Source organism: Procambarus clarkii, chromosome 53 (assembly GCF_040958095.1).
Source record: "Procambarus clarkii isolate CNS0578487 chromosome 53, FALCON_Pclarkii_2.0, whole genome shotgun sequence".
Classification (NCBI taxonomy): domain Eukaryota; kingdom Metazoa; phylum Arthropoda; class Malacostraca; order Decapoda; family Cambaridae; genus Procambarus; species Procambarus clarkii.
Window position 1 is genome coordinate 31,463,736 of NC_091202.1, and position 26,449 is coordinate 31,490,184.

At 51.3% G+C, this 26,449-nt stretch overlaps 1 protein-coding gene across 1 annotated transcript in view; it reads left to right on the plus strand.

Annotated features, from left to right (window-relative positions):
* The first annotated feature begins 1,934 nt into the window (after positions 1-1,934).
* LOC123767125 (ficolin-2) overlaps positions 1,935-26,449 on the plus strand; it is a 285,815-nt gene continuing 261,300 nt past the window's right edge. The window contains exon 1 of the mRNA XM_069304859.1: positions 1,935-2,824. Coding sequence (XP_069160960.1) covers positions 1,985-2,824 — 840 coding nt within the window. The 5' untranslated portion in view covers positions 1,935-1,984. The remainder of the gene's footprint in view (positions 2,825-26,449) is intronic.

The following is a 26,449-nucleotide window of genomic DNA, read 5'->3' on the forward strand; positions in this document are numbered from 1 at the left end:
TCCACATCCATATTGATTTACGAGACTTAATAGAACTGCTACAGTTACTCTATTGCCTCATGGAGGCAGGACAGGTTGACACTGATAAACAAATGACTACATCAGCTCAACTTATCAGTAAACTTGAAATAATTAGTGTAACAGAGGACAAGTCCTCGTAAATATAATTTAAATTTAATAGTTATAATTAAAGAATATTTTCTTTTAGTGGGAGAATATTTCCCACAACACCCACCACCTGGAACTTGACCATCGCCTCTACTCGCCGGCTTGGGTTATGGTGCCGTGGCGAGCATGAGGTAGAGTTCGAGTCGCAGCCATATTGGTTTGGTATTGGGCTTGAGGCCTAGCGACCCCTGGAGAGTTAATTAACCTCACCACAACGGCTTACTGGCCAACCAGCAAATATGCCTTAGCCCTGTTCACATCTTAAGTTATTCACAGTATATACACCGCGGAAAAATAATACATATAGCGGAGTATGTATCTCCTTCGATGTATATCCACTTGGCTGTTTATCTATACCTAATGAGCGTATGCATAAATATAAAAAAAATGAGTGTGAAGGGCAGGCGGAGGAAAAAAATTGATGTTATTCTAAACAACACAGATCTGAACTAACAAAAAGGGGTTATTAATGATTTTTGTCTTCAGGAAAGTGTGTGTGGAAGCGCGACACCACCACAAGGCACTAACACGCACACGCACGCACGCACGCGAGTGTGAAGTTCTGTCCGCTCGTCCACAGAACCCAGGCAAAAAAATACAATAGAGAACCCGCGTCAAGGGTTTGATGCCTGTAGTCAAGTAAATAAACACTAAATTAAAAGCTTCTCAAGCTTGAAATTTATTCTCTCAACTTGAAATGTATGCGGGTGTGTGTGGTGTGGGTGTGTGGGGTGTGGTGGGTGTGTGGGGGTGTGTGGTGGGTGTGTGGGGTGTGGTGGGTGGGCCTGCGGGAAAGAGCTGATAATTGGAGAGTCGGTTGGGCGGGAACGTAGATAGGCAGCCGACGGCGCCCTCTCCGAGATATGTTGGTCTTAATGAAACACGGAGGCTATGTGCCCTAGACTTTATTGTGTGAATCTCCTTTTCCCCATTCCCCCTCCACCACTCCTCTCTCCCCCTTACCCCTCTCCCCCCTTACCCCTCTCTACCCCCTCAACCACTCCACTCTCCCCTTAACTCCCCCCCCAAGCACCATATCTACCCAATGCCACCCTCTCCCCTTCGATTTAGCCACCCATTAAGCCTCCTAAACCACCCCCTTCCCTTCAGCGACAGACTCAAAGAGAGGCCCAGTAATTGTGCGGTGGTCTTAATGGCCTGCTTGAGATGGGGATATTATTTCCACGGTTTTTGGAGCTTGTTTTTTTTTAAGGAGGGACTCGGCGGAAGAACTTACCTCAATGATAGAGGGAAATAGCGTCTCTTTTCAGCGTGATAAATTCGACTAAGCGTGCGTGTGTGTGGTGGCTGCCTGTTGTAAACATTCGCTGTGTGTGTGTGTGTGTGTGTGTGTGTGAGAGAGCGCTTGATGGCTCCATGTCACAGCTGGCCACTAACTCATAACCAGCACAGACTAGGTAGTCGTGCTGGTGCAGTATAAGTCACAAGAGGAAGGTGTGTGCTATAGATGTATGTTAGGACTAAATGCCAGCACGCAATACAAAACTTGGCGCACACAAACGCAAGATCCGCCGCTAGCATCCCGGTATTGATCTGCTGAAGTGCGTTCGGATCCCCTGTATGGTGTGACTGACTTAGTCTTCGTTACTCTTCCTAACGTTTCCGTTGCTACTACGTATCTTCGTGGGGTTTTGCTTGGTTCCAAAGTGTTGATAATATGATATAAATTGAGAATGGTTGTGGTTGTGGGCGTGCGTGGCGTGGGCGGGCGGGAGGAGGAGGGTGTCTGTGGGGGGAAGTGAGGCGGCAGCAGCAGCAGCAGCGTCAGTATACGGGCGCACCTGACGGCGGAGGGATGCAGCGCGCTCTCTCTTTTGTCACGTTCCTGCTGGTGGTGGTGTTGGGGTCCTGCCAGACCTCGACCACCCTGAGGCCCACCTCCACGCCCACACCCACCTCCACGCCCACACCCACCTCCACGCCCACCACCGTGCACCATGTAACCGAAGGAGTGACTACAGCGACCTCCGTCTCCCTCACCACCAAGACTACAGCCGGAGATGTGTTGGAGGAGGTGAGTCGCCTCCTGAGCAAGTTGCGGGAGGTTGCTGCCTCCATGCAGGAGGCGCGGGACGAGCACGAGCGGCTCTCCCAGGCCGTGGCCCAGATCACCGCCGCCGTCAAGGACATGGGCGAACACAACCTCCACATCAAGAAGAAAGTCCGTAAAATGTCCAAGGGCCTCAAGCGCAACTCCCACAACCGCAAGATTAAGGACGGACTTAAGTCCCTGCAGCGAGACCACCAGCGCATCCTGCACGCCATGAGCCTCAGTGGCATCAACATCACCCGCGTCCACAACCACAGCCGCAAGCACAACCTCACTCACCCGCACGCCCCCGCACACAAGAAGGAGCACGGCCGCAACCGCAAGAACCACGACGCCACCGCCGAGCCGACCACCAAGGCCGCAGAAGGCACGCAGGAGGCCGCCCGCCAGGATAAGGGCCGCGTGTCTAAAAAGTCTACGGTGGAGGAAGGTGAAGCAAGTGATAACCTGATCCCGGAGCTGGTGGTGGACCCCCCCAGCGTCACTGACCCGCCCCTGCCCGTCGACTGTACCGAGGTCATACAGCGAGGCAACTGGACCAGCGGCGTCTACATGGTGCAGCCCAAAGGTCTCAAACCCATGAAGGTAAGTAGCACTCCGCGCAGCTCCCTCGCTGCTACATTGTTGTTCCCAGCGGAGATGAATACCTCCTCTTACATCTGTGTCTTGACTCAGACCCGCGTCTCAGTGTTTCCCCCCATTCCACCCACCCACGTGTCAGGTGGACCGCGGGCTCAGCCACGAGGTGAGAAAGGTTCGCCTGGTCACTGTTGACAGGAGTGAGAACGCCAGTGAACGTCAGTGAACGCCAGCGAGGCAGGGTTGAGCGCGGGGCGAGTGCGCCCATGTCTCGTTCGCGCCAGACTGGCCGCAACACAGCTTCGTAATCCATCACCTTAAATGCTGTTAATCCCGGGTGTTATAAACTCTACTGATTACCACAGTGGTTGGGTTGTGGTAACGTGTGGGAGGGGGTTGTGGTAACGTGTGGGAGGGGGTTGTGGTAACGTGTGGGAGGAGGTTGTGGTAACGTGTGGGAGGGGGTTGTGGTAACGGTGTGGGAGGGGGTTGTGGTAACGTGTGGGAGGGGGTTGTGGTAACGGTGTGAGAGGGGGTTGTGGCAACGGTGTGGGAGGGGGTTGTGGTAACGTGTGGGAGGGGGTTGTGGTAACGGTGTGGGAGGGGGTTGTGGTAACGGTGTGGGAGGGGGTTGTGGTAACGTGTGGGAGGGGGTTGTGGTAACGGTGTGGGAGGGGGTTGTGGTAACGGTGTGGGAGGAGGGTTGTGGTAACGGTGTGGGAGGAGGGTTGTGGTAACGGTGTGGGAGGAGGGTTGTGGTAACGGTGTGGGAGGAGGGTTGTGGTAACGGTGTGGGAGGGGGGTTGTGGTAACGGTGTGGGAGGAGGGTTGTGGTAACGGTGTGGGAGGGGGTTGTGGTAACGGTGTGGGAGGAGGGTTGTGGTAACGGTGTGGGAGGGGGTTGTGGTAACGGTGTGGGAGGAGGGTTGTGGTAACGGTGTGGGAGGAGGGTTGTGGTAACGGTGTGGGAGGAGGGTTGTGGTAACGGTGTGGGAGGAGGGTTGTGGTAACGGTGTGGGAGGAGGGTTGTGGTAACGGTGTGGGAGGAGGGTTGTGGTAACGGTGTGGGAGGAGGGTTGTGGTAACGGTGTGGGAGGAGGGTTGTGGTAACGGTGTGGGAGGAGGGTTGTGGTAACGGTGTGGGAGGAGGGTTGTGGTAACGGTGTGGGAGGAGGGTTGTGGTAACGGTGTGGGAGGAGGGTTGTGGTAACGTGTGGGAGAAGGTTGTGGTAACGTGTGGGAGGAGGGTTGTGGTAACGGTGTGGGAGGGGGTTGTGGTAACGGTGTGGGAGGGGGTTGTGGTAACGGTGTGGGAGGGGGGTTGTGGTAACGGTGTGGGAGGGGTGTTGTGGTAACGGTGTGGGAGGGGGGTTGTGGTAACGTGTGGGAGGAGGGTTGTGGTAACGTGTGGGAGAAGGTTGTGGTAACGTTTGGGAGTGGAGTCAGATAACTTTTTTATTTTATCATATTCAGGTCCAAGTGCATTTATACTGCTACTCCTTAAATATACGAAAGTTTATGTAATGTATCAAGAATGATGCTAAATAATATCTCCATCTCGCAGGATGGTTAGTCATACAGGGCCATGTGATCAGTAGCCTACACTGGCAAACTTTGGATGCATTTCGAGGATATCATCACGAACACGAGAGTTAATAAAGTAATTACAAAGCTCTAGGTGCTTCATGCCGGCAGATCTGAAGAGTTTAATGACTGGGGATTCGGTGATGTAGTGTGGGAGATCATGCCGCAGTTCCTGCTCACAGAGTTTGCATCTGGAGTTCTCAGGATTGGAAGATCCGTCACCTGTAGCCACCTGCCACAGGTAACGGTATAGCCACCTGCCACAGGTAACGGTATAGCCACCTGCCACAGGTAACGGTATAGCCACCTGCCACAGGTAACGGTATAGCCACCTGCCACAGGTAACGGTATAGCCACCTGCCACAGGTAACGGTAACCCAGCCTGATCCTGGCAACCACTGTGTCGCCCAGTCCGCTGGACATATTATGCTACCAATATACATACATAAGTTTTGGAACTAAATAATTTATAAATGCCTTTTAAGACTAATGCTTTCGCGTCTTTTGGGAGTCAGTATTTCTGTCAGACCTGAGCGTTCAGAAGAATACAATACTGACAAGAGAGATGAAGATGCGTAGGTCTAATTCAACTTCAAACTTGTTAAATGAAAGGCATTTTTTTAATTATAATGGGTTATATTTATGAGAAATGACATCCATACAAAAGGAGTATATATATATATATATATATATATATATATATATATATATATATATATATATATATATATATATATATATATATATATACATATATATATATATATATATATATATATATATATATATATATATATATATATATATATATATATATATATATATATATATATATATATATATGAGACAATGTCAGACCACGAAGGAAAAATGAAACAGGAAATTTCCTTAAGTACTTTCGTATATTAAATACATCTTCAGAAGGTCATTTGGTGGAAGGTCATCCTCCATCAGAAGGAGGATGGTGGGGGTTCAGGCAGCAAGTGTGAGGATGGTGAGGGTTCAGGCAGCAAGTGTGTGGATGGGGAGTTCAGGCAGCAAGTGTGTGGATGGGGGGTTCAGGCAGCAAGTGTGAGGATGGTGAGGGTTCAGGCAGCAAGTGTGTGGGTGAGGGGTTCAGGCCGCAAGTGTGAGGATGGTGATGGTTCAGGCAGCAAGTGTGAGGATGGTGATGGTTCAGGCAGCAAGTGTGAGGATGGTGATGGTTCAGGCAGCAAGTGTGAGGATGGTGATGGTTCAGGCAGCAAGTGTGAGGATGGTGATGGTTCAGGCAGCAAGTGTGAGGATGGTGAGGGTTCAGGCAGCATGTGTGAGGATGGTGAGGGTTCAGGCAGCAAGTGTGAGGATGGTGAGGGTTCAGGCAGCAAGTGTGAGGATGGTGATGGTTCAGGCAGCAAGTGTGAGGATGGTGAGGGTTCAGGCAGCAAGTGTGAGGATGGTGAGGGTTCAGGCAGCAAGTGTGAGGATGGTGAGGGTTCAGGAAGCAAGTGTGAGGATGGTGAGGGTTCAGGCAGCAAGTGTGAGGATGGTGAGGGTTCAGGCAGCAAGTGTGAGGATGGTGAGGGTTCAGGCAGCAAGTGTGAGGATGGTGAGGGTTCAGGCAGCAAGTGTGAGGATGGTGAGGGTTCAGGCAGCAAGTGTGAGGATGGTGAGGGTTCAGGCAGCAAGTGTGAGGATGGTGAGGGTTCAGGCAGCAAGTGTGAGGATGGTGAAGGTTCAGGCAGCAAGTGTGAGGATGGAGGGGGTTCAGGCTGCAAGTGTGAGGATGAAGGGGGGTTCAGGCAGCAAGTGTGAGGATGGTGAGGGTTCAGGCAGCAAGTGTGAGGATGGTGAGGGTTCAGGCAGCAAGTGTGAGGATGGTGAGGGTTCACGCAGCAAGTGTGAGGATGGTGATGGTTCAGGCAACAAGTGTGAGGATGGTGAGGGTTCAGGCAGCAAGTGTGTGAGGATGGTGGGGGGTTCAGGCAGCAAGTGTGCGAGGATGGTGAGGGTTCAGGCAGCAAGTGTGCGAGGATGGTGAGGGTTCAGGCAGCAAGTGCGAGGATGGTGAGGGTTCAGGCAGCAAGTGTGTGAGAATGGTGAGGGTTCAGGAAGCAAGTGTGTGTGAGGATGGTGAGGGTTCAGGCAGCAAGTGTGAAGGTTCAGGCAGCAAGTGTGAGGATGGTGAGGGTTCAGGCAGCAAGTGTGTGTGGATGGTGAGGGTTCAGGCAGCAAGTGTATGGATGGTGAGGGTTCAGGCAGCAAGTGTGAGGATGGAGGGGGGTTCAGGCAGCAAGTGAGAGGATGGAGGGGGTTCAGGCAGCAAGTGTGAGGATGGAGGGGGTTCAGGCAGCAAGTGTGAGGGTTCAGGCAGCAAGTGTGAGGGTTCAGGCAGCAAGTGTGAGGATTGTGAGGGTTCAGGCAGCAAGTGTGAGGATTGTGAGGGTTCAGGCAGCAAGTGTGAGGATGGTGAGGGTTCAGGCAGCAAGTGTGAGGATGGTGAGGGTTCAGGCAGCAAGTGTGAGGATGAAGGGGGGTTCAGGCAACAAGTGTGAGGATGGTGAGGGTTCAGGCAGCAAGTGTGAGGATGGTGAGGGTTCAGGCAGCAAGTGTGAGGATGGTGAGGGTTCAGGCAGCAAGTGTGAGGATGGTGAGGGTTCAGGCAGCAAGTGTGAGGATGGTGAGGGTTCAGGCAGCAAGTGTGAGGATGGTGAGGGTTCAGGCAGCAAGTGTGAGGATGGTGAGGGTTCAGGCAGCAAGTGTGAGGATGGTGAGGGTTCAGGCAGCAAGTGTGAGGATGGTGAGGGTTCAGGCAGCAAGTGTGAGGATGGTGAGGGTTCAGGCAGCAAGTGTGAGGATGGTGAGGGTTCAGGCAGCAAGTGTGAGGATGGTGAGGGTTCAGGCAGCAAGTGTGAGGATGGAGGGGGTTCAGGCTGCAAGTGTGAGGATGAAGGGGGGTTCAGGCAGCAAGTGTGAGGATGGTGAGGGTTCAGGCAGCAAGTGTGAGGATGGTGAGGGTTCAGGCAGCAAGTGTGAGGATGGTGAGGGTTCACGCAGCAAGTGTGAGGATGGTGATGGTTCAGGCAACAAGTGTGAGGATGGTGAGGGTTCAGGCAGCAAGTGTGTGAGGATGGTGGGGGGTTCAGGCAGCAAGTGTGCGAGGATGGTGAGGGTTCAGGCAGCAAGTGTGCGAGGATGGTGAGGGTTCAGGCAGCAAGTGCGAGGATGGTGAGGGTTCAGGCAGCAAGTGTGTGAGAATGGTGAGGGTTCAGGAAGCAAGTGTGTGTGAGGATGGTGAGGGTTCAGGCAGCAAGTGTGAAGGTTCAGGCAGCAAGTGTGAGGATGGTGAGGGTTCAGGCAGCAAGTGTGTGTGGATGGTGAGGGTTCAGGCAGCAAGTGTATGGAAGGTGAGGGTTCAGGCAGCAAGTGTGAGGATGGAGGGGGGTTCAGGCAGCAAGTGAGAGGATGGAGGGGGTTCAGGCAGCAAGTGTGAGGATGGAGGGGGTTCAGGCAGCAAGTGTGAGGGTTCAGGCAGCAAGTGTGAGGATTGTGAGGGTTCAGGCAGCAAGTGTGAGGATTGTGAGGGTTCAGGCAGCAAGTGTGAGGATGGTGAGGGTTCAAGCAGCAAGTGTGAGGATGGTGAGGGTTCAGGCAGCAAGTGTGAGGATGAAGGGGGTTCAGGCAACAAGTGTGAGGATGGTGAGGGTTCAGGCAGCAAGTGTGAGGATGGTGAGGGTTCAGGCAGCAAGTGTGAGGATGGTGAGGGTTCAGGCAGCAAGTGTGAGGATGGTGAGGGTTCAGGCAGCAAGTGTGAGGATGGTGAGGGTTCAGGCAGCAAGTGTGAGGATGGTGAGGGTTCAGGCAGCAAGTGTGAGGATGGTGAGAGTTCAGGCAGCAAGTGTGAGGATGGTGAGGGTTCAGGCAGCAAGTGTGAGGATGGTGAGGGTTCAGGCAGCAAGTGTGAGGATGGTGAGGGTTCAGGCAGCAAGTGTGAGGATGGTGAGGGTTCAGGCAGCAAGTGTGAGGATGGTGAGGGTTCAGGCAGCAAGTGTGAGGATGGTGAAGGGTTCAGGCAGCAAGTGTGAGGATGGTGAAGGGTTCAGGCAGCAAGTGTGAGGATGGTGAAGGGTTCAGGCAGCAAGTGTGAGGATGGTGAAGGGTTCAGGCAGCAAGTGTGAGGATGGTGAAGGGTTCAGGCAGCAAGTGTGAGGATGGTGAAGGGTTCAGGCAGCAAGTGTGAGGATGGTGAAGGGTTCAGGCAGCAAGTGTGAGGATGGTGAAGGGTTCAGGCAGCAAGTGTGAGGATGGTGAAGGGTTCAGGCAGCAAGTGTGAGGATGGTGAAGGGTTCAGGCAGCAAGTGTGAGGATGGTGAAGGGTTCAGGCAGCAAGTGTGAGGATGGTGAAGGGTTCAGGCAGCAAGTGTGAGGATGGTGAAGGGTTCAGGCAGCAAGTGTGAGGATGGTGAAGGGTTCAGGCAGCAAGTGTGAGGATGGTGAAGGGTTCAGGCAGCAAGTGTGATGGATGGTGAAGGGTTCAGGCAGCAAGTGTGAGGATGGTGAAGGGTTCAGGCAGCAAGTGTGAGGATGGTGAAGGGTTCAGGCAGCAAGTGTGAGGATGGTGAAGGGTTCAGGCAGCAAGTGTGAGGATGGTGAAGGGTTCAGGCAGCAAGTGTGAGGATGGTGAAGGGTTCAGGCAGCAAGTGAGAGGATGGTGAAGGGTTCAGGCAGCAAGTGTGAGGATGGTGAAGGGTTCAGGCAGCAAGTGTGAGGATGGTGAAGGGTTCAGGCAGCAAGTGTGAGGATGGTGAAGGGTTCAGGCAGCAAGTGTGAGGATGGTGAAGGGTTCAGGCAGCAAGTATGAGGATGGTGAAGGGTTCAGGCAGCAAGTGTGAGGATGGTGAAGGGTTCCGGCAGCAAGTGTGAGGATGGTGAAGGGTTCCGGCAGCAAGTGTGAGGATGGTGAAGGGTTCCGGCAGCAAGTGTGAGGATGGTGAAGGGTTCCGGCAGCAAGTGTGAGGATGGTGAAGGGTTCCGGCAGCAAGTGTGAGGATGGTGAAGGGTTCCGGCAGCAAGTGTGAGGATGGTGAAGGGTTCCGGCAGCAAGTGTGAGGATGGTGAAGGGTTCCGGCAGCAAGTGTGAGGATGGTGAAGGGTTCCGGCAGCAAGTGTGAGGATGGTGAAGGGTTCCGGCAGCAAGTGTGAGGATGGTGAAGGGTTCCGGCAGCAAGTGTGAGGATGATGAGGGTTCAGGCAGCAAGTGTGAGGATGGTGAGGGTTCCGGCAGCAAGTGTGAGGATGGTGAGGGTTCCGGCAGCAAGTGTGAGGATGGTGAGGGTTCAGGCAGCAAGTGTGAGGATGGTGAGGGTTCCGGCAGCAAGTGTGAGGATGGTGAAGGGTTCAGGCAGCAAGTGTGAGGATGGTGAGGGTTCCGGCAGCAAGTGTGAGGATGGTGAAGGGTTCCGGCAGCAAGTGTGAGGATGGTGAGGGTTCCGGCAGCAAGTGTGAGGATGGTGAAGGGTTCAGGCAGCAAGTGTGAGGATGGTGGGGGTTCAGGCAGCAAGTGTGAGGATGGTGAGGGTTCAGGCAGCAAGTGTGAGGATGGTGAAGGGTTCCGGCAGCAAGTGTGAGGATGGTGAGGGTTCAGGCAGCAAGTGTGAGGATGGTGAGGGTTCCGGCAGCAAGTGTGAGGATGGTGAGGGTTCCGGCAGCAAGTGTGAGGATGGTGAGGGTTCCGGCAGCAAGTGTGAGGATGGTGAAGGGTTCCGGCAGCAAGTGTGAGGATGGTGAGGGTTCCGGCAGCAAGTGTGAGGATGGTGAGGGTTCCGGCAGCAAGTGTGAGGATGGTGAGGGTTCCGGCAGCAAGTGTGAGGATGGTGAGGGTTCCGGCAGCAAGTGTGAGGATGGTGAGGGTTCCGGCAGCAAGTGTGAGGATGGTGAGGGTTCCGGCAGCAAGTGTGAGGATGGTGAGGGTTCCGGCAGCAAGTGTGAGGATGGTGAGGGTTCCGGCAGCAAGTGTGAGGATGGTGAGGGTTCTGGCAGCAAGTGTGAGGATGGTGAGGGTTCCGGCAGCAAGTGTGAGGATGGTGAGGGTTCCGGCAGCAAGTGTGAGGATGGTGAGGGTTCAGGCAGCAAGTGTGAGGATGGTGAGGGTTCAGGCAGCAAGTGTGAGGATGGTGAGGGTTCCGGCAGCAAGTGTGAGGATGGTGAGGGTTCAGGCAGCAAGTGTGAGGATGGTGAGGGTTCCGGCAGCAAGTGTGAGGATGGTGAGGGTTCCGGCAGCAAGTGTGAGGATGGTGAAGGGTTCAGGCAGCAAGTGTGAGGATGGTGAGGGTTCCGGCAGCAAGTGTGAGGATGGTGAAGGGTTCAGGCAGCAAGTGTGAGGATGGTGGGGGTTCAGGCAGCAAGTGTGAGGATGGTGAGGGTTCAGGCAGCAAGTGTGAGGATGGTGAAGGGTTCCGGCAGCAAGTGTGAGGATGGTGAGGGTTCCGGCAGCAAGTGTGAGGATGGTGAAGGGTTCCGGCAGCAAGTGTGAGGATGGTGAAGGGTTCAGGCAGCAAGTGTGAGGATGGTGAGGGTTCCGGCAGCAAGTGTGAGGATGGTGAGGGTTCCGGCAGCAAGTGTGAGGATGGTGAGGGTTCCGGCAGCAAGTGTGAGGATGGTGAGGGTTCCGGCAGCAAGTGTGAGGATGGTGAGGGTTCAGGCAGCAAGTGTGAGGATGGTGAGGGTTCCGGCAGCAAGTGTGAGGATGGTGAGGGTTCCGGCAGCAAGTGTGAGGATGGTGAGGGTTCCGGCAGCAAGTGTGAGGATGGTGAAGGGTTCCGGCAGCAAGTGTGAGGATGGTGAAGGGTTCCGGCAGCAAGTGTGAGGATGGTGAAGGGTTCAGGCAGCAAGTGTGAGGATGGTGAGGGTTCCGGCAGCAAGTGTGAGGATGGTGAAGGGTTCCGGCAGCAAGTGTGAGGATGGTGAAGGGTTCAGGCAGCAAGTGTGAGGATGGTGAAGGGTTCAGGCAGCAAGTGTGAGGATGGTGAGGGTTCAGGCAGCAAGTGTGAGGATGGTGAAGGGTTCCGGCAGCAAGTGTGAGGATGGTGAAGGGTTCCGGCAGCAAGTGTGAGGATGGTGAAGGGTTCCGGCAGCAAGTGTGAGGATGGTGAAGGGTTCCGGCAGCAAGTGTGAGGATGGTGAGGGTTCCGGCAGCAAGTGTGAGGATGGTGAAGGGTTCCGGCAGCAAGTGTGAGGATGGTGAGGGTTCAGGCAGCAAGTGTGAGGATGGTGAGGGTTCCGGCAGCAAGTGTGAGGATGGTGAAGGGTTCAGGCAGCAAGTGTGAGGATGGTGAAGGGTTCCGGCAGCAAGTGTGAGGATGGTGAGGGTTCCGGCAGCAAGTGTGAGGATGGTGAAGGGTTCAGGCAGCAAGTGTGAGGATGGTGAGGGTTCCGGCAGCAAGTGTGAGGATGGTGAGGTATCGTACTCTACGTTATTGCTTCCTTACACATGTAAATAGTGAGTATTTCATTACTTGTGGTTTGTTTATCCATTCAGCCAATATTTATTGTGCGTTTCTTAACGTCGACTCCTGATTGGTTGTTGGTGCTGCAATTAGTTTTTTGTTAATTCTTCTAGAAAGCTGAAGCATGATTGGTTGATGGCCAGCTGTGAGGTGATTGGTTGATGGCCAGCTGTGAGGTGATTGGTTGATGGCCAGCTGTGAGGTGATTGGTAGTCTCAGCTGGTGATATTGACGGCTCGGTGCCGAGCTGTGATGAACAGTGAACCACTGTGCATGGAGCATGATGAACAGTAACTTTACACAGTTTGAGAACTGTGATGCGAGAATGTGCTAATGGTGACCTTGCTGGGACCACAGTTGTGGCATTAGTGTCTGGAAGCCTAGATGGACATGACCTTCAAAATTGAAAAGTTTTTAACGTGATCAATTAATTCATCAGTGTTTTCAGATCTGTGGGGGGTGTGGAGGGGCGGTGGAGGACTAACTGGGGGGGAGGAAGGATGTGTATGGAGGGGCGGGGGTTAGGAAAAGGGGTAAGATAAGGGGTCCCCCCAAAGTGGGAAGACGGGGGCGGGGGGAGATGTAAACAGAGGTGGCAGGGAAGGAGTTCATCACAGTTATCTTGACAGGAAGTTGGCAGCATCCTGCACCTGACCCCTCCCCCCTCACAGGACCCCTGTGAGGGGGGGGGGGTCCGCATCACCCCCAGCGTGAGACGTGAGGTAGACAGGTAGTGGGGGGTGTGGACGTGAGGTAGACAGGTAGTGGGGGGGGGCGGACGTGAGGTAGACAGGTAGTGGGGGTGTGGACGTGAGGTAGACAGGTAGTGGGGGTGTGGACGGGAGGTAGACAGGTAGTGGGGGTGTGGACGTGAGGTAGACAGGTAGTGGGGGTGTGGACGTGAGGTAGACAGGTAGTGGGGGTGTAGACGTGAGGTAGACAGGTAGTGGGGGTGTGGACGGGAGGTAGACAGGTAGTGGTGGTGTGGACGGGAGGTAGACAGGTAGTGGGGGTGTAGACGTGAGGTAGACAGGTAGTGGGGGTGTGGACGGGAGGTAGACAGGTAGTGGGGGTGTGGACGGGAGGTAGACAGGTAGTGGGGGTGTGGACGGGAGGTAGACAGGTAGTGGGAGTGTGGACGTGAGGTAGACAGGTAGTGGGGGTGTGGACGTGAGGTAGACAGGTAGTGGGGGTGTGGACGGGAGGTAGACAGGTAGTGGGGGGGTGTGGACGTGAGGTAGACAGGTAGTGGGGGTGTGGACGTGAGGTAGACAGGTAGTGGGAGTGTGGACGTGAGGTAGACAGGTAGTGGGGGTGTGGACGTGAGGTAGACAGGTAGTGTGGGGGGGGGCGGACGTGAGGTAGACAGGTAGTGTGGGGGTGTGGACGTGAGGTAGACAGGTAGTAGGGGTGTAGACGTGAGGTAGACAGGTAGTAGGGGTGTAGACGTGAGGTAGACAGGTAGTGGGGGGGCGGACGTGAGGTAGACAGGTAGTGGGGGGGCGGACGTGAGGTAGACAGGTAGTGGGGGTCCAGACGTGAGGTAGACAGGTAGTGGGGGTGCGGACGTGAGGTAGACAGGTAGTGGGGGTGTAGACGTGAGGTAGACAGGTAGTGGGGGTGTAGACGTGAGGTAGACAGGTAGTGGGGGTGCGGACGTGAGGTTGACAGGTAGTGGGGGTGTAGACGTGAGGTAGACAGGTAGTGGGGGTGTAGACGTGAGGTAGACAGGTAGTGGGGGTGTAGACGTGAGGTAGACAGGTAGTGGGGGTGTAGACGTGAGGTAGACAGGTAGTGGGGGTGTAGACGTGAGGTAGACAGGTAGTGGGGGTGTAGACGTGAGGTAGACAGGTAGTGGGGGTGCGGACGTGAGGTTGACAAGGGCTGTATAATGTCAACCTTCCCAGCCTTCAACTCAAGGACGCTATTATCATCCATCACATTAGGGTATTAAACCCTCCGTGGCTATATTATGTGTCTGTCTGTCCCCGTCTCTCCCTGTCTCTTCCACCCCTCTTCCTACATTATTATTTTACTTCTGGTCCTCTCCTCCCTCCGTCCACCCACCACCCGTCACAGCCACCTCCCCCGTCCACCCACCACCCGTCACAGCCACCTCCCCCGTCCACCCACCACCCGTCACAGCCACCTCCCCCGTCCACCCACCACCCGTCACAGCCACCTCCCCCGTCCACCCACCACCCGTCACAGCCACCTCCCCCATCCACCCGCCACCCCGTCACAGCCACCTCCCCCGTCCACCCACCACCCGTCACAGCCACCTCCCCCATCCACCCGCCACCCCCGTCACAGCCACCTCCCCCGTCCACCCACCACCCGTCACAGCGTCCTCCCCCGTCCACCCACCACCCGTCACAGCCACCTCCCCCGTCCACCCACCACCCGTCACAGCCACCTCCCCCGTCCACCCACCACTCGTCACAGCCACCTCCCCCGTCCACCCACCACCCGTCACAGCCACCTCCCCCGTCCACCCACCACCCGTCACAGCCACCTCCCCCATCCACCCGCCACCCCCGTCACAGCCACCTCCCCCATCCACCCGCCACCCCGTCACAGCCACCTCCCCCATCCACCCGCCACCCCGTCACAGCCACCTCCCCCGTCCACCCACCACCCGTCACAGCGTCCTCCCCCGTCCACCCACCACCCGTCACAGCCGCCTCCCCCATCCACCCGCCACCCCGTCACAGCGTCCTCCCCCGTCCACCCACCACCCGTCACAGCCGCCTCCCCCGTCCACCCACCACCCCGTCACAGCGTCCTCCCCCGTCCACCCACCACCCGTCACAGCCGCCTCCCCCGTCCACCCACCACCCGTCACAGCCGCCTCCCCCATCCACCCACCACCCGTCACAGCCGCCTCCCCCGTCCACCCACCACCCCGTCACAGCGTCCTCCCCCGTCCACCCACCACCCGTCACAGCCGCCTCCCCCGTCCACCCACCACCCCGTCACAGCGTCCTCCCCCGTCCACCCACCACCCGTCACAGCCGCCTCCCCCATCCACCCGCCACCCCGTCACAGCCTCCTCCCCCGTCCACCCACCACCCGTCACAGCCGCCTCCCCCGTCCACCCACCACCCCGTCACAGCGTCCTCCCCCGTCCACCCACCACCCGTCACAGCCGCCTCCCCCATCCACCCGCCACCCCGTCACAGCCTCCTCCCCCGTCCACCCACCACCCGTCACAGCCGCCTCCTCCATCCACCCGCCACCCCGTCACAGCCTCCTCCCCCGTCCACCCGACACAGCCTCCTCCCCCGTCCACCCGTCACAGCGTCCTACCCCGTCCCCCGTCCACCCCGTCCGGGACTCCAGGTGCAGACGTGTCAATCCAGATATCAATATTTGCCTGCTAGGACAAGCGCGCCTCCGCCTCCCAACACCGCCACCACCACCACTACGCCACCACTCACTCCCTGGGCCTCACTTTTTTTTGGACACTTTTGCGCTCTGTTTGTGGGTTTGTAGAAGGGGACAAAAGAGGAGATACGCAATGCGTACAGATGTGAGCGGGGGAGTGTGTCTTGGTGTTGAGTTCCCGACCGTCTCTTGGCGTGTGGCGAGTTTTCTAATGGTGGCGGGAATTTTGTTTCCTGTTTGGGTGTGATGTTTTGCGTTTCCCTCCCAGCCTCCCCTCCCAGCCTCCCCTCCCAGCCTCCCCTCCCAGCCTCCCCTCCCAGCCTCCACCCACTCCACTCGGCCTCCACCCTAATTAGGCATAGTGAGGATTGCATTAGGCGTAGTTGTTCAGTGGGGAACACCTGCAGTAGGTGGGCGAGGCATCCCCACCTACTGCAGGGGAGACATCCCAACACAGGAAGTGACAGGTGTTGTCCATTCAAAACCTGCTGAAGAGGGTGTTAGGGTGTTGGATTAGTTTGAAAGCGGCGGCTGGGTGTTTGATGTTCAATTGAACGAGACGATTTGTGTTTACTAATACATCTGGCCTCTGACTGAGAAGAATTTTTCATAGTCAAAAAAAAAAGGCTTGTATATATAATGTCACCTAGTGGCCAGAATGTATGACTTGGCCTAGTATACAAGGTCCGATTTGCCTAACAGGCAGAGTGATTTTAGTTATTAAATATTTATTTTCAAATTGCTTTAATTTAATTAATTAATTAATAATATGTCGAACATGAATTACTGACTTAGGTACGTTTTATCAGATTTGTTAGTTTTAACTAAAATTAAAAAAAAATTATATAATTTAATTGAAAGTTTTATCATTACATTAAAAAAATAATAAACATTATATATAATGTAAAAAACTCTGCTTGTTAGGCATCTTGGTTTATTAGGTACTAAATAACACACACACACGCACACGCACACGCGCGCGCGCGCGCGCACACACACACACACACACACACACACACACACACACACACACACACACACACACACACACACACAAACACACACAGTCACAAAATGTTTGTTCAAAGTTGGAGGACACACAGCTGGTGTTAGTCTCACCCAAATTGGCAGAGGGAATGGTCTAAGGTTTGCAACCCGTTCTCGCAAATTCGTAAAGTCAATATTGACTTATTAACTACGTGCATAGGTGATATACTAAACATAATAGATACCCTTAAAAAGATTCATAGAAAACACCGACCTTACCTAACCTTGTTAGTATCTTAAGATAAGCATCTTATTGCTTCGTAATTACAATTATTACTTAACCTATACCTATTATAGGTTAGGTAATAATTGTAATTACAAAGCAATAAGATGCTTATCTTAAGATACTAACAAGGTTAGGTAAGGTCGGTGTTTTCTATGAATCTTTTTAAGGGTATCTATTATGTTAAGTATGTCACCTATGCACATATTTAATAAGTCAATATTGACTTATTAAATTTGCGAGAACGGGTTGAGGTTTGGGATGCACATAGGCTAGTCTAGGGTCACCAAAATTAAAAAAAAAGCCAAGAGTGCCACTCGCCTCCAGACCCTCCCCCTACCCCCCCCCCCCCACCCCCCCCCCCCCCCCCCCACCGATGTTTGGCACTACCTACATAACTATATATTGTCAAAACCAACTTTTCAGAGACAATTTTTCTTCTGGTCTCAGGAAAATGAACACATTTCCTGCCGTCAATAAGTTGGTCGAACTCGCTTAAAACTGTCAATTCTTCTACAGCTTCAAAGGTTTCTCAAGCCAAGGGACAGATAGACAGACAGGCAGAGATAGTTGGATAGAAATATGAGTAGGTGTATGGATAGATAGACGGATAGGTGGATTAATACATGGATGGATAGATGGATGAGGGCTGAGTCGATGATGGATGATCGATTGGGGTGGATAGAGACGGATAAAAAATGAGTAGGTGGATAGATTGACAGATAGATAGATCGATGGACAGATAGATGGATGGATTGACGGGTGGATGTATAGATGGACGGATAAAAGGTGGATAGGTTGATTTATAGATGGACGGAAAGAGAAGATGAATTGATGGAGAGACGGATTGGTATAGATGCGTGTATGGAAAGATAGATGGTAGATGGATTGATAAACTTATAAATAGATAGAGGTATGGTTACATACTTTGATAGATAGATTGTCGGATAGATGGAGAAATAGATGGATAGATTGTCGGATAGATGGAGAAATAGATTGATAGATAGATGGATAAATCAAAATTCAGATGATTGGATGGATATGTAGATGGACAGATGGGAGGCAGACAGACAGATAGACCCGGGAAACGCCGGGTTTTCCCCTTCCTTAGTATAAAATACGTTCAAGAGAATGTCTCTCTGTCCACAGTTGGAGGCCAGGAGCTTGGGGCTAGCCTTACCCCAAATTTGTAGGGGGCATAGTCTGGGGTACAGGATGAACATAGGCTGCCACGATTTGGGGTACAGGATGAACATAGGCTGCCACGATTTGGGGTACAGGATGAACCCAAATCGTGTGGTCATCTACTATGCTAGCTACACAGTAAAATAATTTCAAAAGCATTTTTATGTAGTACTATGCATCATTATTCACTGATCCCGGGAAAATTAACACATTTCCAGCTATTCATAATTTGCCCGTACTTACACAAAACAGACAATCCTTTCACAGCCTGAAAGGTTTCTCAAGCCACATACACCCTTTCTCAGAGTAAAGGGGGAACAATTCTTTTTTTTCTTTAGTATTCACATCGCTAAGCTCCTCTCAACGGCGACCACGCAAACATTACACAATAATATTTATGATGCGCGCGCGCGCGCGCGCGCGCACACACACACACACACACACACACACACACACACACACACACACACACACACACACACACACACACACACACACACACACACATCATGTCTTCAACAAAATAGAACAGGAAAACAAAGATCCAAAGAAGATCCAGACATAATATTTATTTCCATCTATACTATAAAAGTCATAACAAATCCAGCCATGACATTTTATTCATGTAGATCATCAGGGAAGCGAACTCGGGCCTGTAAAATACAAGCCGCTAGTCTTACCAACCCAGCCAAGGATACCCAATGTAAGGAAGAGTCTCAGAAGGACCTAACTGACTTTAAGCTTTCTCTGGGGCACCACTAAAGTATCTGGAGGTAATCCACCACTTCAGCCATGTCATACGAGGCAATCCACCTTCAGATACTTCAGTGATGCTCCAGGGGGGAAGTTTAAAGGTTAGCTACCTGTTATGAACTTGTAAGATCCTTGTTGTGGAAAGATTGCAAATGTGTGTAAATATTTACAAGGACCACGCACCCACTTGGACTCTAATAGAGACTAGCTTTTTGACGTGTCGACGTTCGCGCTCCGATCGTCCAAGTGGATGATCACCGTTCTTTGTCCTCATGAACCCACGGCCGTGTCCTCGTATTCCTTACATGTGCTGTACTCATATTTTCTTAACGCTTTGTCCTCATCATTGCCCTTACCTTGCTAATAACTTGAGCATTGTCAGAATGAACAGAACTGTGAGTTTCTTGAACCTGCACCGAGACCTACGTACGTGTGTGTGTGTGTGTGTGTGTGTGTGTGTGTGTGTGTGTGTGTGTGTGTGTGTGTGTGTGTGTGTGTGTGTGTAAAGAGAGATGTAAACAAAAGTTGGGAGTCAAAACATTAACAACCGAAGGTTAAAGTGGGGGTCCAAGAGCTAACAGCTCCATCCTGCAGACACATAGTAAACACACACACACACACACACACACACCACACACACACACACCACACACACACACACACACACACACACACACACACACACCACACACACACACACACACACACACACACACACACACACCACACACACACACACACACACACACACACACACCACACACACACACACCACACACACACACACCCACACACACACACACACACACACACACACACACACACCACACACACACCACACACACACACACACACACACACACACACACACACACACACACACACACACACACACACACACACACACACACACACACACACACACACACACACACACACACACACACACACACACACACACACACCACACACACCACACACACACACACACACACCACACACACACACACACACACACACACACACACACACACAAACAACAATTGACAGGATAAAGATAAACTATTCAACACTGGCGGGACGCGAACAAGGGGACACAGGTGGAAACTGAGTACCCACATGAGCCACAAGAGACGTTTCTGTCAGAGTAGTTAACAGATGGAATGCATTAGGCAGTGATGTGGTGGAGGCTTGACTCCATACACAGTTTCAAGTGCTAGATATGATAGAGCCCAGTAGGCTCAGGAACCTGTACACCAATTGATTGACAGTTGAGAGGCGGGACCAAAGAGCCAGAGCTCAACCCCTGGTGAGTACACAAGACAACTGAACACTCTTCCTGTACAACAAAATAACGACGAAACACCTTCGGTGAATTTGCGTCAAGTCCGCAAACTAATTTAATCTCTGTTCAAATGTCACTGAAAATTAAATGTAAAGCATTAAAGGATTTTGTTGAGAAATTCTGTAAATTAAGCCAACACACGCAGCTCAAATATGCCGGAATGTGCCACTTCTGATGCCAGAGAGAAAAATGTTGAAGAGTCTAATATCTGAAGTCATTAAAGCGGAAGCCGGTTAAGTGAAACCAAAATAAAAGTCTAAATGGGTTGGCGAGGCTTTTAGAAGTTGACGCAGGTATTTAACGCGATGCACTTGTTTTACAGGCGAGGAGAGCAGGTGTTTGTCGTAGTGACTTACACACATCTAGTGTCCCTACTACACGCGAGTGTTACACACACACACACACACACACACACACACACACACACACACACACACACACACACACACACACACACACAACAGAGGTGGAGGCTGACTCCATACACAGTTTCAAGTGTAGATATGAATAGAGCCCAGTAGGCTCAGGAATCTATACACCTGTTGATTGACGGTTGAGAGGCGGGACCAAAGAGCTGAAGCTCAACCCCCTTTGGGACCTCTCGGCTGTAACATTTGCTTGGGCGGGCTAAAGCTCTCTTAAATCTCTTTGACCTGACCTCGATATGTGAGCAGATACTCGCATGTACTAACCTGTACATGCAGGTTAGTACATGCGGTTAGTCCCAGCAGTCTCCGTGGTGCAGTGGTAAGACACTCGCCTGGCGTTCCGCGAGCGCTTTGTCCTGGGTTCGTATCCTGGCCGGGGAGGATTTACTGGGCGCAAATCCTTAACTGTAGCCTCTGTTTAACTCAACAGTAAAATGTGTACTTGGTTGTAACAACGATTCTTCGCGGCGGGGATCGTATTCCAGGGACCTGCCTCGAAACGCTACGCGTACTAGTGGCTGTACAAGAATGTAACAACTCTTGTATATATCTCAAAAAAAAAAAAACTTCCTTTCTTCCTTACCAAACAATTTGGTAAGTGTTGTAGTGCTCGATTCACTAACTAATACTTGCTCCTAACTTGCGGATCACTACACTTACGCCACTCTCAAGTCTCCAGTGTTACCGCGTGTCTTGATCAGTAAGAGGTCCCCAGGTCCCCCATTATTCACGAAGCAGTTACGCAAACACTTACGAACCTGTACATCTTTTCTCAATCTTAGGCTGTTTTGTTTACAAGTTATTAAACTGTTAATGAGCTCTGAAGCACCAGGAGGCTGTTTATAACAATAACAGTTGATTGGGATGATTTCATGCATGTAAACTGTTTATTAAATTTAACCAAAGCCGCCAAAGATTTCAGGAAAGATGTACACGTTCGTAAGTGCTTGCGTAACTGCTTCGTGAATCTGGTTCCTGGCATCCCCTTGAACATTCTTGCAGTACCTTGTTTCTTCTTCGCTTCGTACTGGAGCCTTTCTAGGGGGCGGGGGGGGGAGACAAGTGACAAATGTTTATCGTAATATAATAATATGGAAGTTACCTGATCCTTTCTTCCCTGATCGCCAACATTTTCTTGAAGAATTTCAGAAGGTTTTGTGACAGGATCTTCTCTGGACCTCTGTTGGTGCTTGACTAAATTGTTTACATCTTTAGGTGTTCCATTATTCTCTTGTGGCATTTTGGAACTAATGGTTGAATTGGTAGGGGGGAGGGGGGGGGGGTCCTTGTGTGGGGTGGGGGGGGGGGGGAGGGTCCTTGTGTGGGGGGGGGGGGAGGGGATGAGATTTGTCAGGCCAGTACTGATCATTTAGACTAAGTTCGAATTTCCTATTTTTGGTTATGGAAATACTGTTTGATCTGTTGAATACTGTTTGATCTGTTGAATACTGTTTGATCTGTTGAATACTGTTTGATCTGTTGAATACTGTTTGATCTGTTGAATGCTGTTTGATCTGTTGAATACTGTTTGATCTGTTGAATGCTGTTTGATCTGTTGAATACTGTTTGATCTGTTGAATGCTGTTTGGTCTGTTGCATACTGTTTGATCTGTTGAATGCTGTTTGATCTGTTGAATGCTGTTTGATCTGTTGCATACTGTTTGATCTGTTGAATGCTGTTTGATCTGTTGAATACTGTTTGATCTGTTGCATACTGTTTAAATTTGTATTGAACGTTTTTGAAACATTTCTTTTGTCTGCGATATTTCTAAATTTATGGAATTGTCGGTGAATAGGAAGGAGCCATCAACCAGGCTGTGATTCATACGTCAGGCTGCGAGCAGCGGCGTCCAACAGCCTAGTTGACCAGACGACCAACCGGGAGGCCTGATCGGAGATAGAGCCGCGGGGCCGTGGATCCCCGGAAGCTACAAAAGATAGCTAGATGGTGTGAGGCGCGCGCCACCAGCGTGTAGTGTGTGCTGGTGTAAACTGCACCACACTGTTCTCTACGAGGATATAGTCTTGTCAACCGGCAGAACACCACTTGAATCCTGCCCGGGAATATCCTGCCGGCGCCCGTTACGCTAACAAATACGCTTAATTAACATGCAGATGTGAACGACAGACTGAAAAACACGCTCCGTCCCGTACACGTCCTCAACACGTCTGCCACCAATGTCGGCCCACAAGAATTTCTTTATAGTCATATTTATCGTTATCTTGAGGTTATATCTTAAGATGATTTCGGGGCTTTAGTGTCCCCGCGGGCCGGTCCTCGATCAGGCCTCCACCCCCCAGGAAGCAGCCCGTGACAGCTGACTAACACCCAGGTACCTATTTTACTGCTAGGTAACAGGGGGCATAGAATGAAAGAGAAAACTGCCTATTGTTTCTCGCCGGCGCCTGAGATCGAATCCGGGACCACAGGATCACAAGTCCAGTGTGCTGTCCGCTCGGCCGACCGGCTCCCTCCGGTGTATCGTATATGTTCCCTTTATCATTTCCAAATAACGTTGTCCTACACTACTCGCGCCTGGTGTAAACTAAACCAGGATGCTCCTAAAACTAAATGCTCCTAAAAATGCTCCTAAAAATGCCCCTAAAATGCTTCTAAAATGTTCCTAAAATGCTCCTAAAATGCTCCTAAAATGCTCCTAAAAACTAAACACCGGCTCCTTCCATTCATGACGGGGGAGATGGCACTGTGTAATCTCACGCCTGGCGCTCTTCCCTTATCTGCACTGTGCTCTCTTCGGTCACAGTCCACTACCGTGATGGGGGGGGGGGGGGCGGCACTGTGAGGGGGGGGGGCAGAGGGGAAGGCTTGGATATCGGGGTTTGTGAAGTAGAGTGACGTTTAGGATGAGGGGAGAGTTCTGAGGGGAAAGTGGGGCATGGGGGTAATGGCACATGATATCGAGTAGTGGTGGGGGGAAGGTGGGGGGGGAGGGGTTCTGGGTGAGGGAGACTGAGAGTGAGGGAGACTGAGAGTGAGGGAGACGTGTAGGGGGTGTTTACCCATCACACTCCACGGGGGTGTTTACCCATCACACTCTACGGGGGTGTTTACCCATCACACTCTACGAGGGTGTTTACCCATCACACTCTACGGGGGTGTTTACCCATCACACTCTACGGGGGTGTTTACCCATCACACTCTACGGGGGTGTTTACCCATCACACTCTACGGGGGTGTTTACCCATCACACTCTACGGGGGTGTTTACCCATTACACTCTACGGGGGTGTTTACCCATCACACTCCACGGGGGTGTTTACCCATCACACTCTACGGGGGTGTTTACCCATCACACTCTACGAGGGTGTTTACCCATCACACTCTACGGGGGTGTTTACCCATCACACTCTACGGGGGTGTTTACCCATCACACTCTACGGGGGTGTTTACCCATCACACTCTACGGGGGTGTTTACCCATCACACTCCACGGGGGTGTTTACCCATCACACTCTACGGGGGTGTTTACCCATCACACTCTACGGGGGTGTTTACCCATCACACTCTACGGGGGTGTTTACCCATCACACTCTACGGGGGTGTTTACCCATCACACTCTACGGGGGTGTTTACCCATCACACTCTACGGGGGTGTTTACCCATCACACTCTACGGGGGTGTTTACCCATCACACTCTACGGGGTGTTTACCCATCACACTCTACGGGGTGTTTACCCATTACTCTACGAAGTAGAGTGACTAGTGATGGAATTATATCCACTCCCAAATTTTTGTGATTCCTGTAGTCGCCTTCTTCTGGTGTGGACACCACCTGGGGTTATCTCTCATCTGTCTTCATTACCTTGCTCTTATTGGGATTGAACTCCAGCAGCCATGTGTGTGCGCTCTCCTGGTGTTTGTGAAGTGTTTTCTGGACGGTGAACAACGGTCTTGCTTCTTGCAAGTCGGCGTTCAATCCCTGACCGTCCAGTTAGTACGGTACCATTCCTTCCCTCCGTCTTATCTTAAATTTGTGTCCTCGTATCCCTTCCAAGTGCTGTGTAGTCGTAATGGCTCAGTGCTTTCTCCTGATAATTATCTTACCCTCCTCTGTTTTTACACTCATCAGTGTTCCTTCGTCTGTAGTTATTAGGTATGTACGAACTCACGTGCTGTGGTGTGTACGAGCTCACGTGCTCTGGTATGTACGAGCTCACGTGCTGTGGTCTATACGAGTTTACGTGCTCACATCTTATAAGAACAGTAGTGGTCCCAAGACCGAGCCTTGATGGCCCCCCCCCCACTTGTCACGCTCCTCCAGCCCCAGCCCTCGTCTCTGAGTCTTCTATCCAAGTTCAAGTAAGTTTATTGAGATAGATACAACCCAAAAATATATCTTAGGCTACTTCTACCCTTATCTACTTCAAGTCCCCCAAGAGGGCTCACAATTCAATACGGTAGATACGTGGTAATATACATGACAAATGCATATACCTTAATTCAATTGTCATCACATATTATATATTAGAAAATTGATTACAATAATCTTAGTATTTACACTCTTGGGGCAAAGTGTCTGATCCTTTCAAGAATTGTCTTCATCATACCAAGACAAGAATCTAAGAATATAATAATAGCGTACATTTACTTCTCTATTTTTGATCCCATTAATGTTCAAAGACATTGTCCTCGTACCATATTATTTTAATGGTGAGTTTTCATAACCTTAACTTTACCGTTTTCTATAATTTATTGAGAACCGAAAGCCCCTTAGACACTCATGTTTTTGTAACATTTCTTTTGTCTGCTATATACCTATTTTTATATATAATTCATAATAAACAGCAGTGTAGCACAGATCTTTGCTCTGCACTTATACAGCTACCATCATCAAAGGTGATGTTATTGTCATCTATGTCCTACACTTTTATTTTTCGAAACCGCTTTACCGTACATTTTGTAACAGCATTTTCCACCGCAGAGAGTAGAGCACTTCCTTCACCAGGGAATAGTTAATTTTCCTGAGACACTGCCATCAGTGACGCCTCATCCTCTTCCTTGCTTTCTTCCGCCTCCATCTCATTTCCCGACTTCACTCCCTCTCACTTCCCCACTTCACTCCCTCTACCTGCCATAGCTAACTTTTCTAGTGCTTCAACCCTCATCTCTAATTGTTGTTAGATATTCCAACATCTGTGTACCAAAGTATGTTGACCAGACCACACACTAGAAGGTGAAGGGACGACGACGTTTCGGTCCGTCCTGGACCATTCTCAAGTCGATTGTATTCTCAATCGACTTGAGAATGGTCCAGGACGGACCGAAATGTCGTCGCCCCTTCACCTTCTAGTGTGTGGCCTGGTCAACATACTTTAGCCACGTTATTGTGACTCATCGCCTGCATCTGTGTACCAACCTCAGAATTGGACATCGTTCAGCACCTCACCACCACCACGCTACACTCTTTCAGCTTCATTTCCTACTGCCACTAAACTAGTCTTAATCGTTACTGCTCATTTCTCCCAAGCGTTGGTCATAGAGGCTAGTGGTGTGTCTCCGCTGTTCCTACTTTGTTCCTGAGGAGCGATCGTCCCTCTCTTAGGAGCTTTATTCATCCTGCTTGTGGGCGCTGGCTTGTAGTCTCAGCAGATGGGGCGTCGTGGGGTACAGAGGACCCGGCATTATGGGAACCTCGACCATTGCAACAAGATGGCAGGAACTTTTCCCCCTTTTCCAATCTTGACTCTACACCCTCGCGAATCATGCTTCATACCGCAGGTACCGGCATCTGGGGTCGAACTGGTATATCCAAGCCATATGACCCCAACGACAACACTTCATACATAATGTAGGTTCCTCAATATACTTAGCAACTTTAGCCACTTCTGTGCAGGAACGGAGCCAAGTCCGTGCACAAAAGTGTGTACGATAATATTTTGTCAATGTTAAAGTGAGGTTGAGCATTAGGGCGGTAAGACATATATTGGCACAGTTTATATATCACAAAACTATGATAATGAGACAATTAGAAGCATAACTAATATAAACTAATCATAAGCTGACGTTGTAGATATTCACAAACCTCAGCATTGTCAACCGGAATTCTTTTTCCAACATTTTACCCGGAATAATTGTCAAGTGACACTGGTGTGTAATTTAGGGCCTCTTGTCTATCACCTCTTGAATATTGCAACTACCTTTCCCTTTTTCCAGAATTCTGCGAGATTTCCTGTCT